The sequence below is a fragment of the Lepisma saccharinum genome, chromosome 1, assembly GCF_977018435.1.
Source record: "Lepisma saccharinum chromosome 1, izLepSacc3.1, whole genome shotgun sequence".
In the NCBI taxonomy this organism is placed as follows: Eukaryota; Metazoa; Arthropoda; class Insecta; order Zygentoma; family Lepismatidae; genus Lepisma; species Lepisma saccharinum.
Window position 1 is genome coordinate 187,129,752 of NC_139229.1, and position 16,358 is coordinate 187,146,109.

Sequence of the window (16,358 nt, forward strand, 5' to 3'; positions counted from 1 at the left end):
AATTGCACTCTTGATAGAATCGTAGGCTGCTGCTCCTGGCTACCCTGAATTCTCTTCACTCCGCATTTATGAATCACCCTTACCATTTCGTAACAAGCTCCGTCAGCTTTGTTAGAATGGTAGGGTTGTTAGGAGCATAGAAATTGACACTTAAAAGTCAAATTTCGGTGTAAAATTATAATTTTGATTTTTCATGCAAATGTAGGGCCAATATTCAAGTACATGTTGCATGCGTCTGTTGACAAAATTTCGACCTGCTAGTGCTGCCAGCTACTGAGCTATGTCCAAAAAATGGCACTTTTTCACTCAACCAATAAAATCGCCAGTCATAAATCCATCAAATGCTGCACATGATCAATATTGGTCGCAAATGACAGATTTACATGACATCAGTCAAGAGACGTCTAATTTCTTATATCTTTTATTCACTCAAAAGTGCATTTCTGGAAAAATTTTAATGCTGCCTTCCACCAGTTATTAATTTATCTGATTTTCTGTATGGAGTAAAGTGATAATGTTAAGCATTAAAAAATATCTCAATGGATGGAGTTTTAAAATGGAAACAACCTGGTGTAAGTATCTCTTACGGTTTTCATGATATAAATTTTCGAAGTTTCGGTTGCGTGACTTTTAAAACACACTGTACATATTAAGTCAGAATTTGTTACAAGTGCACTTGAAGCACCCACAGGTTAATTTGAACTGGATCTACAGTATGGAGTGATATCCAAACCCATGTGCAATGTGCTTCGACTCAGGATTGAACCTGGAACACACTGTTTACAAGGCAACACTGGGGAGGACCATAATGCAGGGCACAAGGAATTCTACAGCACAGCATGAGAAAAACCTCTGGACACATATTAATATACATAAAAAAACATCAAAATAACATAATTTTCCACTAAATTATATGCTATTTATAGAAATATCAACTCCATACAATGATCAGCAATTTTACTGATAAACCGATATGCCTATTAGCTGATATTGAGTTCAGCATCGCTTAGGGGGAAGAGTGACAATTTTGCACTAGTTGTACATTTATTTCAATATCATCAGAATGGGCAATGCTACTAAAAAAAAACCTGACTATTCAAGAGAGTATGAATTTCTCTCCATGTTGCAAGTGGAAGTGGTTTTTTTAAGTTGATTATTAAGCCAGACACGATGTTTGAAAAATAAGATGAATAATTTACAGAATCCCATGTATTCCTTAAGGGAAAACTTAAGTTTCGGCTAATCAAATGGGAGCTTCAACTTTTCCTAGGACCAATAAATAGTTCAATGTGTCCTTTTTCCATCCATGTACTTTTCTTTTCATTGGATGTTTGATATTCTCGAGAGAACGAATAAAATAATGCTCCCATAAGCGTAATACATTTCTTCTTGGCTCCTACCGCCATCCTGGCACTGTTGCCAAACCTAATGTGCATAAAAGAGCTAAATTTCACATTAATGAAGGTTCGATAAAGTGTCTCCTAGAGTAATTTTAGGTGTCAGATGGTGCTATTACCGTTAACTTTAAAGTGATGAAAATTTATTCTTAGTTTTCACATTTAGATCTGGCAGCATCACCCATCTCAATAATCCACTCACCGATGGTTGTATGAAATCGAAAATAAAGGATTCCCGGATAACAATATTATCATCACCACCTCAGCTACGGCACTATATAAAAGTAGCTGGGGAGGTAAGAGGGGGTGAGGCTATGCAGCCAATATAACATCACGTCATGTGCAAAATATATACTCATGACAAAAGTGGCTGGAGTCAGTAATTGCATTATAGTGGGGCAGGTGCCACTGTTCACAGCCAAACGAGTGCACAAAAGAACCAGATCTGGCTCCAAAACAGCTAAGTTGGCAACAGTGCTCCCCTTCAGCCACAGAGAGAAGGACCTCGAGATATTGTCCCTCATGCCCTTAATTGGATAATTTGAATTACTAGGTAATTTAAACATAAGTTTATTGCCCTTGAAACTATCCTTAATGACGTGATGTTTTTGTTAATTCAAACATTTTTCGTGTCCTCCTGGATTTCGAATTAAAAAGAGTCCAATGTATTTTGATAACATGACTACTATTCTTTATGCTAATTGTGCAATTATGGCTGAGAAATTCAGTTTGTGAACAATTTCTAAACACTATATGGATTAATATAAAGTACGATGGATATTCAATAAGTTTTGCCTCCTGGCCTATAACATTTTTACTGTATGAGGGAAGTTTATGATTTCACATTTAAATAAAAATTTGGAATGTCTGCTCTCAGAGGATTTCTTCTGTTTGAGGTAGTGCCACAGACGTCGGAGCAGTAGCTTGAAAGATGTCTGACTACATGGACTTACGGTTCAAACAGAGTGCTGTGATTGAATTTCTGATTGCGGAAGATGTTCCACCTATCGAAATTTACTGTCAGATGGGTGCCGTATATGGGGAAGCATGCGTTGACGTTAGCACAGTCAGGAGATGGGTGCAGACTGTACACATGGACAATCCAGCCACGGCCACTTTAAAGACAAGCACTGCAGTGGATGCCTTCACTCTAGAGAAAATGGCACATGTTGATGAACTGGTTCATGGTAATCGCTGCATTAAGCAGAGGGAGATCGTAGACATTCTGGGCATATGCTTGGAAGAGTGAATCACATCATCAACGATGAACTTGGGTTCAAAAAAGTGTGTTCCAAGTGGGTCCCTCGTCAACTGACAAACGTTAGCCAACCTCATTTTCTCTGACGGCATGCAGAAACTAGCGCACCGATGGTGGAAGGTATCGACACTCATGGGGACTACATGGAAAAGTGATGTTACCCTTTAAAAGAGGACATTCCAAACATTCATTTGAATGTAAAATCATAAACTTCCCTCACTCAATAAAAAAGTTACAGCCGAGGAGGGAAAACGTATTGAACAACTCACTGATATGTTAATTGCCTTGCCTGGAAAATTACCTATCAATGCAGTGGGACTAAAAATTGATAGGTGATTAAAAAATATTTTTTCCCAGTAATTGTAAAATTCTATTTTTGACACATGAGTAAAATCTGTCATGACTGAACCTATTCATGCCTAAAATCTACACTAGATATTTGGTCTGTCACACATTTTGGACCTTACTAGGTTCTAGTAACAAGTGACCAATGTAGTTTTCATGCATGTTTACATTTAATTAATTATTCCCAGTAGTGAACCACCCCATCTATTTATAATCATATGATATTACCTTAGCAGTTCCAAGTTTCTCTATGTTTGGAACAATCTGTAGAGCTGAATACTTTGCTTCTAACCTTTTCTGTTTTGTTTCCGGCTTTTCACCATCTGCCAAAATAACAAAGTTACAATTTTAATAAAAACACACACTTTCTGGTATTCAATGAAATACAAAGCTTCATCATTTAGTAAAAATCATAACCCACCCTCAAAAAAAAAGAAAAAAAAAAAAAAAAAAAAAAGGTATTATGCATCTCCAAGGAGATTTTTAGAAGTATGAGTGCTGTAGATGACTCTGTAAAGTAGTAAATTCACATCACCATGTGATAGCTTTGTGATGTTCTTTGTTTGGCTAACATGGTACTGTATATGAAAAGTAGAAATAATCTGTCGAGTATGAAGAAGATAATAAAAAAAGTAACATGCTTCCCTGCACCATGCCATGAAGGCGTGTAAGGGGGTGGAGTTACGGCTCCATACTTTTGATCACAGACGAAGGTGGGGGTGATGTGATCAGCTCCACGACCCTGGCTGACTTTACCTCCCAGTTTCCTCCAGGTACCAACCACTTTGTACCATGATGGGTGGGCACTAGAGACACTTGAACAGGTAAGAAATATAAGATAGTGATATATAGTGTGTAAAAAAGTTGGGCTGGTTGATACCACTTTGAACCAACACTGATACCAGTGGCGATACTGATCCTTAAACATCGTTGTATTCCATTTCAAGATCATCATGTCAATCTACCAGTTTTACTTTTAAATGTTCATAATTTCACATATGACATGATCAGAATGTTAAAATAGCTGTCATTAAGTTTTCACATGATACTGGTGCAAAATTAACGAATGTTTTGAAAACTCTGCAAGATACCCGAACTCCAGAAAAGTATCTGTTGGTACTGGAAAATAAATATCATCCGATAATTTCTAATTCGAATACATCAGTACTGATATCGTCTTAGTCCCAGTAACATGATATGGGAATTATTGAATTAGGAAACAATGCATTAGTTCATGTTTCTGCTCTATTAGGAACAACCATCCCTCTGAAACTTATCAAACAAGAGGCGCTGAACAGCTGCTTTGTACAGAAGAGGAAACTTCAAAGACTACAAGAACTACCCCAACAGGATGGTTGCAAAGTCAGCTACACAGAATGCTGGGTGTGAGGTTAGCTTGGAAACCATACTTCATCCACAGGAAGTCTACTACAGCCACCTTGATTAATGAGGCAAAGGACTCATGAAATAGCAATATTATAGCTTTTCAACAATAAAATGACAACATATGTTGAATCACACTTCACAAGCACAATAGAGAAGCAACAATAACTCACCTTTACAATATGGTCGAGGTAAAATATTTTGAAAGGGAGCAGCATGCAGCAAGTCACAGACTTCTTCTTGAGACAATGCTTGCTCCATCAATAAGCAAAACAAAATTGTGTTTCCAAATTCTCTGAAGTTATGAAACAATTCAGTCTTGGCATCTGGATATTGAACAATGTCATTCAACTGTGCATGGTAGTAGCCAAGAACACCTGAAAAAAGAAAGGTGCAATCAAATTAGACACCACAACCACATCTAGTGTGTTTATCAATAAGAACGAAATCAGAGCGGAACAAAATATCAGTTTCCCTGCAATATTGTAAGTTTATTATTATTAACTTTAGCTGCAAGCCCCTAAAAAAAAATATAATTGAGGTTTCACTACAGTTGTAAATAGCGATTCTAATCAGCTGATCATGATCAGATTGATCATAAAATTAATTTATTTTATAAAATTATATTTCTACACATTCTGTACCTACCTTACCTCCATAATTCTGCCACACAGGGAGGAGGGAGAGGGGGAGGGGAGGGGAGGGGAGAGAGAGTGAGTGAGTGAGTGAGAGAGTGTGAGTGAGTGAGAGAGAGAGTGTGAGTGAGTGAGTGAGTGAGTGTGTTACCTACAGAACTTGGATAATTAGCTCCTATCATACTCCTTGAGTGGCATATCTTTCACATAGCACCATAGCAAATAACCCAGTGGTGTCAAATTGCATGTTTCATTTCTTCTTTCTGTTGGGCACTTATACAGAATGAAATAATCATGCATTTCGTGAAACATGGTGTCCGAATGTTTTGCTCTTTGTGACTACATTTTTCATGGCCTACAGGTGATGAGGTCAATATTGAAACAATGTTGCCACATGGCAACCATAACCAGAAAATATTTGGTAGTTTCTAATCAAAATCCTGTAAAATGCTAATGAAGATGAAATGCTCTGAATGCCAAATGTTGGTGGATCATGAGCACCTTGTGAACTGTATACTAAGTTAATTCATGAAAACTATATAAAAAAGAACATTCACTAACCTGGAGATCCATAATCATAGCGAGGCAATTTGCACTGCTTTGGCATGGCTTCCATTAGAGTCTTTGTGAACTGCAAGAGATTTCCCTGAATAAGGCTCTTTACAATCTTTAACAATTCTTCCATAACAACTGCAATACCTTGATATCCCAATAGTCTACACATGGTCCTGAAATGGCATGGTCCCACAAATCCTGAAATATTAAAAAAAGTATTTTACACAAGGAATATGTAGAAGTAAATTTTGAATATACAAACATCAGCTTAATAAAAGCATATTAGGTGATCTTGAATTAGATTAATCATATCACAAAATATTACAGCTCACTATCAGTATTGCAATTTTGTTCTGAGATAAGGTTTGAGGGGGGGGGGGGTATTTAAACCAATTCTGATCTAGAAAATAATTTTCTTAAAATTTATTGTAATAACTAGTACGTGTATTTCTGTTATCACAACCTTCTTATGAACTGTACTCTACAAATAAAATAGACTTTAAAAAAAAAGAAAAGAAAGGCATGATCCTTCCTTTCATTACACATGCACATCATATTTTCTTACTTAGTGTTACATGTCTTGCTATTAATACAACATAGAAAATACTAAATGCTTTTGCTCAACTGACAATTGAAACACTACCAGTACTAAATCAACCGAGCTGCTAAGTCAATCGTGGATGTCATTCACCACAATCTTTCTCTCTCAAATATGAAAACTTACCTGCATACTGTCCATAAATTGTATTATAGGCAAGATTCAACTGTTTGCTACCCCAAAGATAATGATGGCCCATTTGAGGTGGTTTGTCTCTGTGGATTGGTTGTGTAAACATTATCCCTCTACACTTGACAAACCTACAAAACAGACACCATTATCATATATATAATGAAAGAATTGGCTATTCAAATAAAAACTAAATTATCAATATGAATATGCTAATGTTTGATATGTAAATACAAATGTATTTTACTTGTAATGGATAGGACTTTCATGGTGGACACACAATTTGTCACAGAGAATATCATTATTGCTTTTTTTTTACAAAAAATCTATTACAAAACCTCTCATTTGCATTCTTGGGATTTTAAAAAAAATAGAAAAAATCTTCAGGCCAGAAATCGAAGATGGACATGACAATTTTTTGGAAACTTTCTAAAGTCCAGTTGTTTATATAATGGCAGAAAGAGAGAAAGAGAAAGAGAAAAAATGACAGGTGAATATGGTTCCCACTAATCTATGAGTACTGTCTATGTGTTGTATGATGAAATATCACTGTCATATCATACTAATTTAGTCAAATTTGTTGTTTTCATCTGGCCTTTTATCAACATCCAAGGTAATATATTCCACAGCAACTCAATAACACTAAGTTTTAATACCCACTAAGGGAGAATTCACACCAAAGAGACACGCAACACGAGTGTTTCACACCGAAGAGACAAGAAGCACACGACACGTGGCAAGCAACACTTGTTTATTTGCTCAATTTGCATTATGGTACTGATATAATTGCATTAATCAGTTTGTTAGTTGCCCGAAAAAAACGTAACAAGATACATTGTTACATGTAAATAGAATTTTAAAATTTGCGTAAGTAATTAAAACTCGGGTAGACATGTTGTGCATGAGAAACGGAGAAGAAATATGCACTGACCTCAAACTGTATACGATACTTTCCAGCCTGGATATAGCGAAGACATAAACACTACAGAAATGGTTCTCAACCTTCGTGAAACGATGTTCCGGTATTTTTTTTTCTTCTTAAATCAATGCCCTTAGCCCAAGAATTTTCCTCGTAAATAACTTTCTAGTATTTAAGATTTTATGCATGAATTAACATGTACCCATGAAATTAAATACTGATAAATAAATTCTGGCATAATCAAAAAGAGTTATAATATGTAGTTTGGATTATGTGTAGGATCGTTGACAAATATGAGGCTTGTCCGGAAAGTAAAGATACAAACCAAAAATAAGATATAAAAGAAATGTATTGCTCGCAACTAAAGTTACACTTTATACACTGATACAGAGGCTATGTCTCCACATAAGTGCCACCATTGTCCAAACATTTGTTCAGACGCGGAACAAGTTTCTGTATCCCTTAATCGTAGGAAATCCGCCGCCTGCATCTGGAACCAAGTTGTGACTTCTTCGTCGTCGGCGAAGTGTTTTCCACCAAGATTTTTCTTCAGGTACAGGAACAGGTGGTAATCGCTGGGTGCAAGGTCGGGGCTGTATGGCGAATGGTGAAGGACCTCCCATTAAAACTGTGCAAGCAGATGCATGGTGACATTCACTGCATAGGGGCGGGCATTGTCATGAATAAAGCGGATTCCACTTGACAACATGCCTCTCCGTTTGTTTTGAATTGCACGTCGAAGATGTTTTACAGTCTGGCAGTAGGTTTCAGCATTAATCTTTCTTCCAGGCGGCATGAATTCCACCAGCAGGATGCCGTGGCGATCCCAGAAAACGGTTGCCATCAGCTTGCAGGTTGAAATTGACGTTTTGAATTTTTTGGCTTTTGGAGAATGGGTATGGCGCCACTGCAGTGACTGCTGCACATCGACCTTTTCCGAAGGCACGGCACCATTTTGCCACATTTTGATGATTCATTATGTTCCCGTACACAGTCACAATTTCTCGGTGGATATCCGATGGACGCTTTCCTTGTGCCTGCAAAAACCTGATCACGGCGCGCACTTCGCACTTGGCGGAATTCGGTATCGCCGCTGCCATTTCCAACGTGTGTTCCTCGCACAAGACTCAGCGCAGAACCGACGACTCACTCCTAATCCTCGTCGTATGGATCACGGTTACTGCCAGTGTTGCCAACTTTGGTACACATTTTTCCCCTAACGTGAAAATGTGTGTGTATCTTTACTTTCCAGACAAGCCTCGTATAAAAATATGGACGACGAAGCGGTAACGTTGTCTGCTTGTAATTAAGTGATCCTGAGTTCGATACCCGATGGAGTCACATAGAGGCCCAGGTCCCACTTCAAACAGTAGATCCAGTCCTGATTAGTCTATTTCTCCATAAAATGGACTTAAAAAACGAAAACTCACAACTCAAATATGATATTGGGAGTATGTTGTTTGTCAACCAACTTCACCAGAACCTTTCACAATATAGTTCATACGAGAGCCCAGCGGTTGAGAAACAATGCACTAAAGTACTTTACCACGTTTTCTGATCTATTTTGGACTAAAGTGCCTCCATGTGCTGACTTTTTAAAGTAAAAGCAGTCACGCCCTAAATGGCCAAAAACACAGCCTCTTTAAACGATGTTGAAGGCAAATTACAGCCAATAACTGCATCAAAATACTTGATAAAGTGAAAAGAACGCTGTGTTTAAATCTTAAAACATTGTACATATCGATATTTTATTATATCAACAAATTAGAGGTTCAAACATGTTGTAAGGCCTCCGGTTGAGCTCTCTTAAAATAGCTCGGGGACCTCCCCAATGACGCAATGGTAGCGTTGTCCCGGGTTCAATACCCGGCGGAGGCAGATAGTGGTTCGGATCCCACTTTAAACTGTAGGTCCAGTAGCCTTACTGTGTATAAAGTGGACTTAAAACAACCAATCAATCAATCAATCTTAAAATAGCCCATTGGGGTGAAGCATTCGCTGCGCATACACGAACAACAAACTGAGGCGACACGATGCACAGTATTGACAAAATGGCACAGTTCGAGCGACATGAGACACGTGCAACTTGTCATGTCTCATCGGTCCGAAACGTTCAATTGATTACCGAGTGTTCGCTTGCAAGCGACACGTGTCTCTTCGGTGTGAATTCTCTCTTACAGTAACTAAGCAAGTGGCAGAGTGGTTAGCACAGCACACTACAACATCAGGGATCCTGGGTTCAAATATCAGCTTGGGCATGGGTGACTTTTTTTTTTTTTGCGAGTGTCCCTTCATCAATTTCATCATCTTATCAATCATGCTCAAGTTCACGATTAGCCAAAAGTGACAGAAATGCAACACTAAATGACAAAAATCAAATTAATCAAGAATGGGAATATTCAATAATTGTAATTTAAAAACAAGAATGTCAAGTCTACAACTTTGATTATTGTCTACTTTGAGATGTTCTTTCCATGCCTTTTTGCTATCTTACCATACAGTTAAGGTAAGGTAGAGTTCCCCGTGTACGAGGGGAATGCCAAAAGTTTTTAGCTCTGGCCACAAAAATCATCCAACTGAAACCAGACATTTACACTTTTTCAAAGTACTCTGCATGGACACGAATACACTTTTGCATCCTTTGAAACCACTTAGAAAATTGTTCATTCCGCACACTTTCGGCAATGTTGTTCACAGCCTCCAAATAAGCAGCAATGGCGTCATCATCAGATGAAAAAAAAAGCGACATCCATGCAACTGTTCCTTCACTTTGGGGAACACAAATCGCACAAGGCCAGGTCCAGCAAATAGGGTGGATGTGGCAAAACACTGACACTTTCGCGGCTCAAAAGATCTACGGTTCTTGCAGCACTGTGGGAACTTGCATTGTCATGATACAGTAGCAGATGACCAAGTTTTGATCTTGGATATTGGGCCTTCCATTTTGTGAACACATTGGAAAGGCAAATTGTTGAGTACCACTCAGAAATCACTGTATGCCGATTTTCAAGTGCAACTGTCGCAACATGTCTCTTCCGTGAGAAAAAAGATGCCACCATTTTCTTTCCAACGCTTCGAGCTCTCTTCACTTTTGTTGGGGGTTCCTCATTCTCGAAGCACCACATTTGCGACTGCTCCTTTGTAAGTGGATCGTAATGGTAAATACACGTTTCGTCACCCATGAAGATGTAAACATCACGATTTTCACCTTGGTTGAATTTCTCCAACCTAAATTCACACCACTCCACCCTCCCCTCTTTTTCCATTTCCGTGAGTGAATGTGGGACCCAGCGAGAACACCTTTTCCTGAGACCCAAGTGTTCATGCATAATTGTCTGTGCTGCTGTTGACTCAATGTTGAGAGTCGTTTCTATCTCAAAAAAAAAAAAAAAAAAAAAGGGGATCATCTTTCACCATTTGCCTCACAGCTTCGATGTTTTCGGGTGTCACTGCAGTGTTAGGCCGTGTGGCACGAGCTTCATTTTCAAGTGACATACAACCCCTTTTAAATTCTCGAAACCAATTTCCAACACTGGCTCGTGAAGGGGCAGATTCCCCTAAAGTATTCACTAAACTTTCAACGCACTGCTCTGCGGGTCAGCCTTTTTCTTAATCGTACAAAATCATGGCACGAAAGTCACTTCTTGACAGCTCCATGACTTTCGGCATGCTCCTCGTACATAGCCCCGTGCCATGAAGCACATTTAGGAGATGTGGGGGGTAGGGTCCTACACATTCTTGATCATTTTGGAGGTGATGTGATCAGCACTCCCTCCAGGGTTGCCCAAGGTACCCATTGATTTGAGGCTGGGTGACCCCCAGAGCTACTTTTTATGCAGGGACAAGGCCAGAAAAATTCCACCCTTGGAATTGAACCAGGTTCTTCCACGTGGCAGTAAGGCACCCAACCAACTAGACCACTGCGGCTACATACACCATACAGGTTTCCATCTTATTGGAGCAGTGGGAATGAAATATCCAATTCCTTCCAAGTAGAAGTTAAAAAGAGAAAAACAAATCTTGTCAACTTCAAAATATTTTTATATTTGTTAAAAACACTAAAACACACACAAACAGCACGATAAAAAACACTTTAGCAGTTCTGCCGAGCTTTCGATCCCATCTTGGGATCATCTTCAGGGCTGGTCAAGGGGCGACGGAAGGGACGAGGTTCAAGTTCCGCTACTCACTGTGTCTGCCGGAAGTTGTCATTAAGGTCTTGCAGTGTTGGTACGCACTTGTATGTTTGGATTGTTGGCTGGGGGAGATGGATTTTTAAGTTTTACTGTGTTGTACAATGATAAATAAAGATTTCCCCATAAATTGTCATTGAGATTATTTGTGTTTGTGATCATGTGTACACCTGTCTTAACATCCCGTTCTATTTTTCCTTTCGGAGTTGGTGGTTCCTTTTCTTTCAATTTCCACCATCACACAAACAAAGAAGAGGACTCCCGATTATGGCTAGGGATACCATTTGTACCAGGCCTATCAACCAAACTCCAACGCATCCTAGAAAAACAGTAACTATAAAATAGCATACAAAACCAGTCAATCCATAGGCCAAACCCTATCAGGCTTCAAAACTTATGACAAAGATCCATTAACAAATTCCGGCATCTACAGTATCAAATGCAAATGCAACCAAAAATACATAAGACAATGTAAAAGACCCATCAAAGACCGATTTGCAGACCACATAGGATACATACGCAGGAAAGAAAGTTCTTCTGGTTTGTCCAAACATATTATAGAAACCAACTACCAACTTCCACAGGATTGTGTTTCCTTCCTGGCACAGGTGAAACGAAAAATAGAACGGTCTGTTAAGGAAGGTGTACACATGATCAAAAACACAAATAATCTCAATGACAATTTATGTGGATATCTGTATTTTTCATGGTACAACACAGTAAAACTTAAAAATCCATCTCTCGCAGCCAACAATCAAAACATACAATTACTTACCAACACTGCAAGACCTCAAAGACAACTTCCGGCAGACACAGTGAGTAGCGGAACTTAAACCGCATCCCTTAAGTCGCCCAACGACCAGCCCTGAGGATGATCCCAAGATGGGATCGAAAGCTCATGCTGTTTGTGTATTTTAGTGTTTTTAACAAATATGTTGCCAGCATGCGACATAAGAAATTTTCTACTGTCATATTTTTATACAGGAAAACCTCGTTAATACGATATTGGTTAATACGAAGTACCCTTTAATCCGAAGTTCTTCCCATTCCCCAGCCGATAAGATAGGATTTATAATGTATTTCAGTACGGATAAATCGAAATAAGGATAATTTTTAATACAAAGTTGTTTACAAGACCCTTCCGCAAAACTAGTTTAGCTTAATTCCAAGTAGACACCTGCGTAAGTCGACAAGAGAAGATCGAATGTGGAGAGAGCTTGGATGTTATTTTAACTTGACCTTGAAATGTTTCCTTGTCCTAAGAGCTGCTGACAACTCGAGGGAAGCAGCCCGAAATGCCCGCTGGACATTGACATTCTTTGTCAATGTGCATGGGAGGTCAAGCTCTTTCTCCGCTGAATGCGCCACCTTGAAAATATTCACCAGTGCTAGATGAGAAATGCGAGATAAGATCGCACGAATGTTCCAAAATACAAGACATGTGGCGCCTGGAAGTCTCACCCATCTGTCTAGCTCTGAGCTCGAGATACAGCAATTTCCCGTAAGCGAGCAACTTTTGGCATGGTAGCCGACAACTTCCGGTAACCACTTTCATTAAAAGCATGTTCTTTGTGCCCTGTAGAACTTCATAAAAAAAAAGGGAAACTGTTACAGATAATCAAAGTCGCATAGGCCAACTAAAGATGGTCAACCCGCTTAATGTGTTGTCATCTAGGTTTCCCGCAAAAGATGACCTCGATCTTAAGTATGTTGCAACTCCAGTTTCCCGCTTCATACGTTTCAACTGTGCCAGTCATAAGATTGGCCAAAACAGTATTTTGTTGTCTGAGTGACTTCTCCCCTTTATCTATCAGCAAACGGGGAAGGGGGAGGGGGGTGTCTGTTGCTAATTGTTTCGGCCACGATTTTCTTGCTCCTGTGCGCACACGGGCTCCTTTCCTTTGGCGTCTAAAAAAAAGCAAACAGTTCTGAATACTTTCTTCAAAACAAACAAAAACCGCATGATAAGCAAAAGAAAAGTGACCCCTTCCTTCTCCTACAACAGCTCATTATCCACCACTGGTGTGCATGGTAATGTGATAATTGCAGAATTCAGGTCCCTCTTTCTTGTTTGAATGTAGCTGTCTGGATAGGAAATATTGCCCGTATATGTCTGTTGCATGGTAAAAGGTAATGCAAGGATAATTTTATTTTTCCACACTGCTGATAAAAGTTCGGTCTTCGACAACTGCCTTATCTTTAAAATGCCGATGATTTCCCTTCTGCCACCTGCTGCTCTAACTACGATTTCCCTTCTGCCACCTGCTGCTCTAACTTCCAGCCCGTCTCATTGTGTTTACCCTGCAGCTGGCTCCAGTGTTTAGTCTAGTGTCTGGAAAGCTCTCGCTTGCTTGCTTGCCGATAACTGCAATGACTCATCCAGTGCGAAGGAATAAGCGACTCATCCAGTGGGAAGGAATAAGCGTCATTGTTTTGAATCTCGCAAAGCCATATAATCCCCACTTTTCTTCAGAACCATTAGCATGCTGCTGTTAAAAAAAAAAAAAAAAACCTGCAATGCTCAATGTAGGAATACGAGAGGAAAAGTTTTGGCGGAGCAAGTGTTTGACCTCCAGAATACTCCTGAAACCTACAATAAATTGTCGATTAATCTGAAAATGCTTGTTTTTAGTTCATTTTATGCTGATGAGCTAAGCGGGACTAAATATACAGTTTAAAGTGGGATCCAAACCAGAGTGATTATCGAGTGCGGCACTGTTTAACCAGTTAATCCTGTAAGGACAATGTTCTAGTGAACGCACATAAAATCCAATATACATTCTGTCCGATTATCTCCGTCTCTTGCTCGCACCATTGTGACTACTGTCAAGATTCTTCAGAGTTTCACTTCTTGCAATAAACGAGATTGTTTTCCTTTCCGTAGGTCTCCGTGCAAACGGGTTTCTTATGAACTAAAATTGTAAGAATTTCGTGGAAGAGCAACGACTTTGCACAATTAAAAGAAAATACAGTTTTTTAAAAGACTTTTTGCCACAACATGCATCTCGTGCATAACCGGTTGTGTAGCTAGGCAGGATAAATGGTGTTAACCGTCTCTTTGGAATCTTTGTGTCCGCATTAAGCTCCGTGTTCTCATTTTGTGTAACATTTTTTACACTTTCTTTAAAACGTACAATATTATTATATAGTACATATAAAGCTTATATTCTGAGCTACCACAAAGTATAAAACATCCTTTGTGGGGGTAATTTATACTCTACTTTATTTACACCTGAAAACAGGCGTCATCTTGCAAAGTTTGGATAACTCGAAGTCGTTTAATACGAAGTTGACATTTTTTGGTCCCTTGAACTTCGTATTAACGAGGTTTTCCTGTATTTATTATGATGAAGTGCAGAACTTGGAGATTTTTACAGCATTAATGAAACATCCCATATATGCCTTCTGTTGCATATTCCAGGGCCTAGCAGCACTCTATGCTGTCCTATGCCATTTCTACACTCACGAAGGCCCTTGCATAGTCAGGAGTGAATAGATATTTAGGGACTTACTGAAGCACATGCTGATATTTCTACAACTTACAACCTATTCTGAAACACAACACTGCATCTTCATTTTTACCATTACCTGACTTGTCTGCCAAAAAGGAATACAAATTGTAGGAATTTTTGGATATCTTTTAATGATTCCATAAGAATGACAATTTTCTCCTGACTGCACAATGAGTCTACAGCATTTGTAGGAAATGTTCATCACACTTTCCTACAAAATATACAGGTATTGGACAAAATAATGGAAACACGAGTCAGAAGTGGGACATAGTTTCAATGTGCCTGGTAATACTGAGCACGGTGGAAATCAACCTTCTCTTGTTTGTTGCAGGTAGTATGGACTGTGCACTGACAGTAGAGTGAGGCAGTGTGGTAGTGCACGTTGTTCAGGTGTAGTGAGTGACCAGTATAGCAGACCTGACGGAGTTTGAAAGAGGTCGAATTGTTGGTGCCCGTTTCACTGGAGCATCTGTGTGCAAAACAGCGAAGTTATGCGGTGTAACACGAGGCACGGTCTCGAAAGTCATGACCGCATGCACAGTGCACGGTGAAACAGGGTCTGCTAAGCACAATAGTGGTTGAAAGACGAAGCTGCAGGAAAGGGACCGCCGGGCCTTGAAGCGTATTGTGAGGTTGCAGAAGAAAACAATGGCTTCCAAAGTGACTACAGAACTCAATCAGCACCTAAACACCCCGTGTCATGCAAAACAGTGAGGCGGGAACTGCATCAAATGGGTATCCATGGGCGTGTTGCTATTGCCAAGTCCCTAATAACTGAGACGAATGCTCAAAGGTGACGTGCATGATGCAATGACCACAAAACTTGGACGTTGGAGGACTGGAAACATGTCATTTGGTCAGACTAGTCAACCTTTACCCTCTTGCACACTACTGGATGCGTGTTTGTATGGTGAACACCCTCGGCAGCATACGATGTGGACTGTCACTGCCCGACTGTCAAACATGGTGACGGCTTTATTATGGTCTGGGGCATTATATCATGGTATTCGGCAGCCCCCTTGTCACATTACACGGTCGGGTCTCATAAGCAGTGTATGGAGAACTCTTGGGTAACCAGATCCCCCTAATGGTGCAAACCTTATTTCCAAACCGGAATACCATCTTCCAGGATGATAATGCCCCATTCATACTGCTGGCACTGTTCAACAGTGGTTGCCAGAGCATGTTGATGAGGTTCAACATCTTCCCTGGCCCACCCAGTCCCCAGACCTGAATATCATCGAGCCTCTGTGGGCTGTTTTGGAATCCAGGGTTCGGCGTCGATTTCCACCTCCTTCGTCTCTACCTGAGCTTGAGGCTGTGCTGCATGAAGAATGGCTTCAAATTCCACTCACCAACATTCAGGACTTGTATCGGTCTATTCCGTCCCGAATCCAAGTTGTATTACATGCTAAAGGTGGCCCAACACTGTGT

General features: G+C 39.7%; 1 protein-coding gene across 4 annotated transcripts in view; it reads right to left on the reverse strand.

The window, feature by feature from the left end:
• Cyfip (Cytoplasmic FMR1-interacting protein Sra-1) overlaps nt 1-16,358 on the reverse strand; it is a 78,041-nt gene that overhangs the window by 14,154 nt on the left and 47,529 nt on the right. For all 4 annotated transcript variants that reach the window (XM_083144637.1, XM_083144643.1, XM_083144649.1 and 1 more), the window contains 4 exons: nt 6,298-6,431; nt 5,580-5,771; nt 4,557-4,760; nt 3,229-3,323 (listed from right to left, as the gene is read on the reverse strand). In XM_083144637.1, the coding sequence (XP_083000763.1) occupies nt 3,229-3,323; nt 4,557-4,760; nt 5,580-5,771; nt 6,298-6,431 (625 nt within the window). The remainder of the gene's footprint in view (nt 1-3,228; nt 3,324-4,556; nt 4,761-5,579; nt 5,772-6,297; nt 6,432-16,358) is intronic.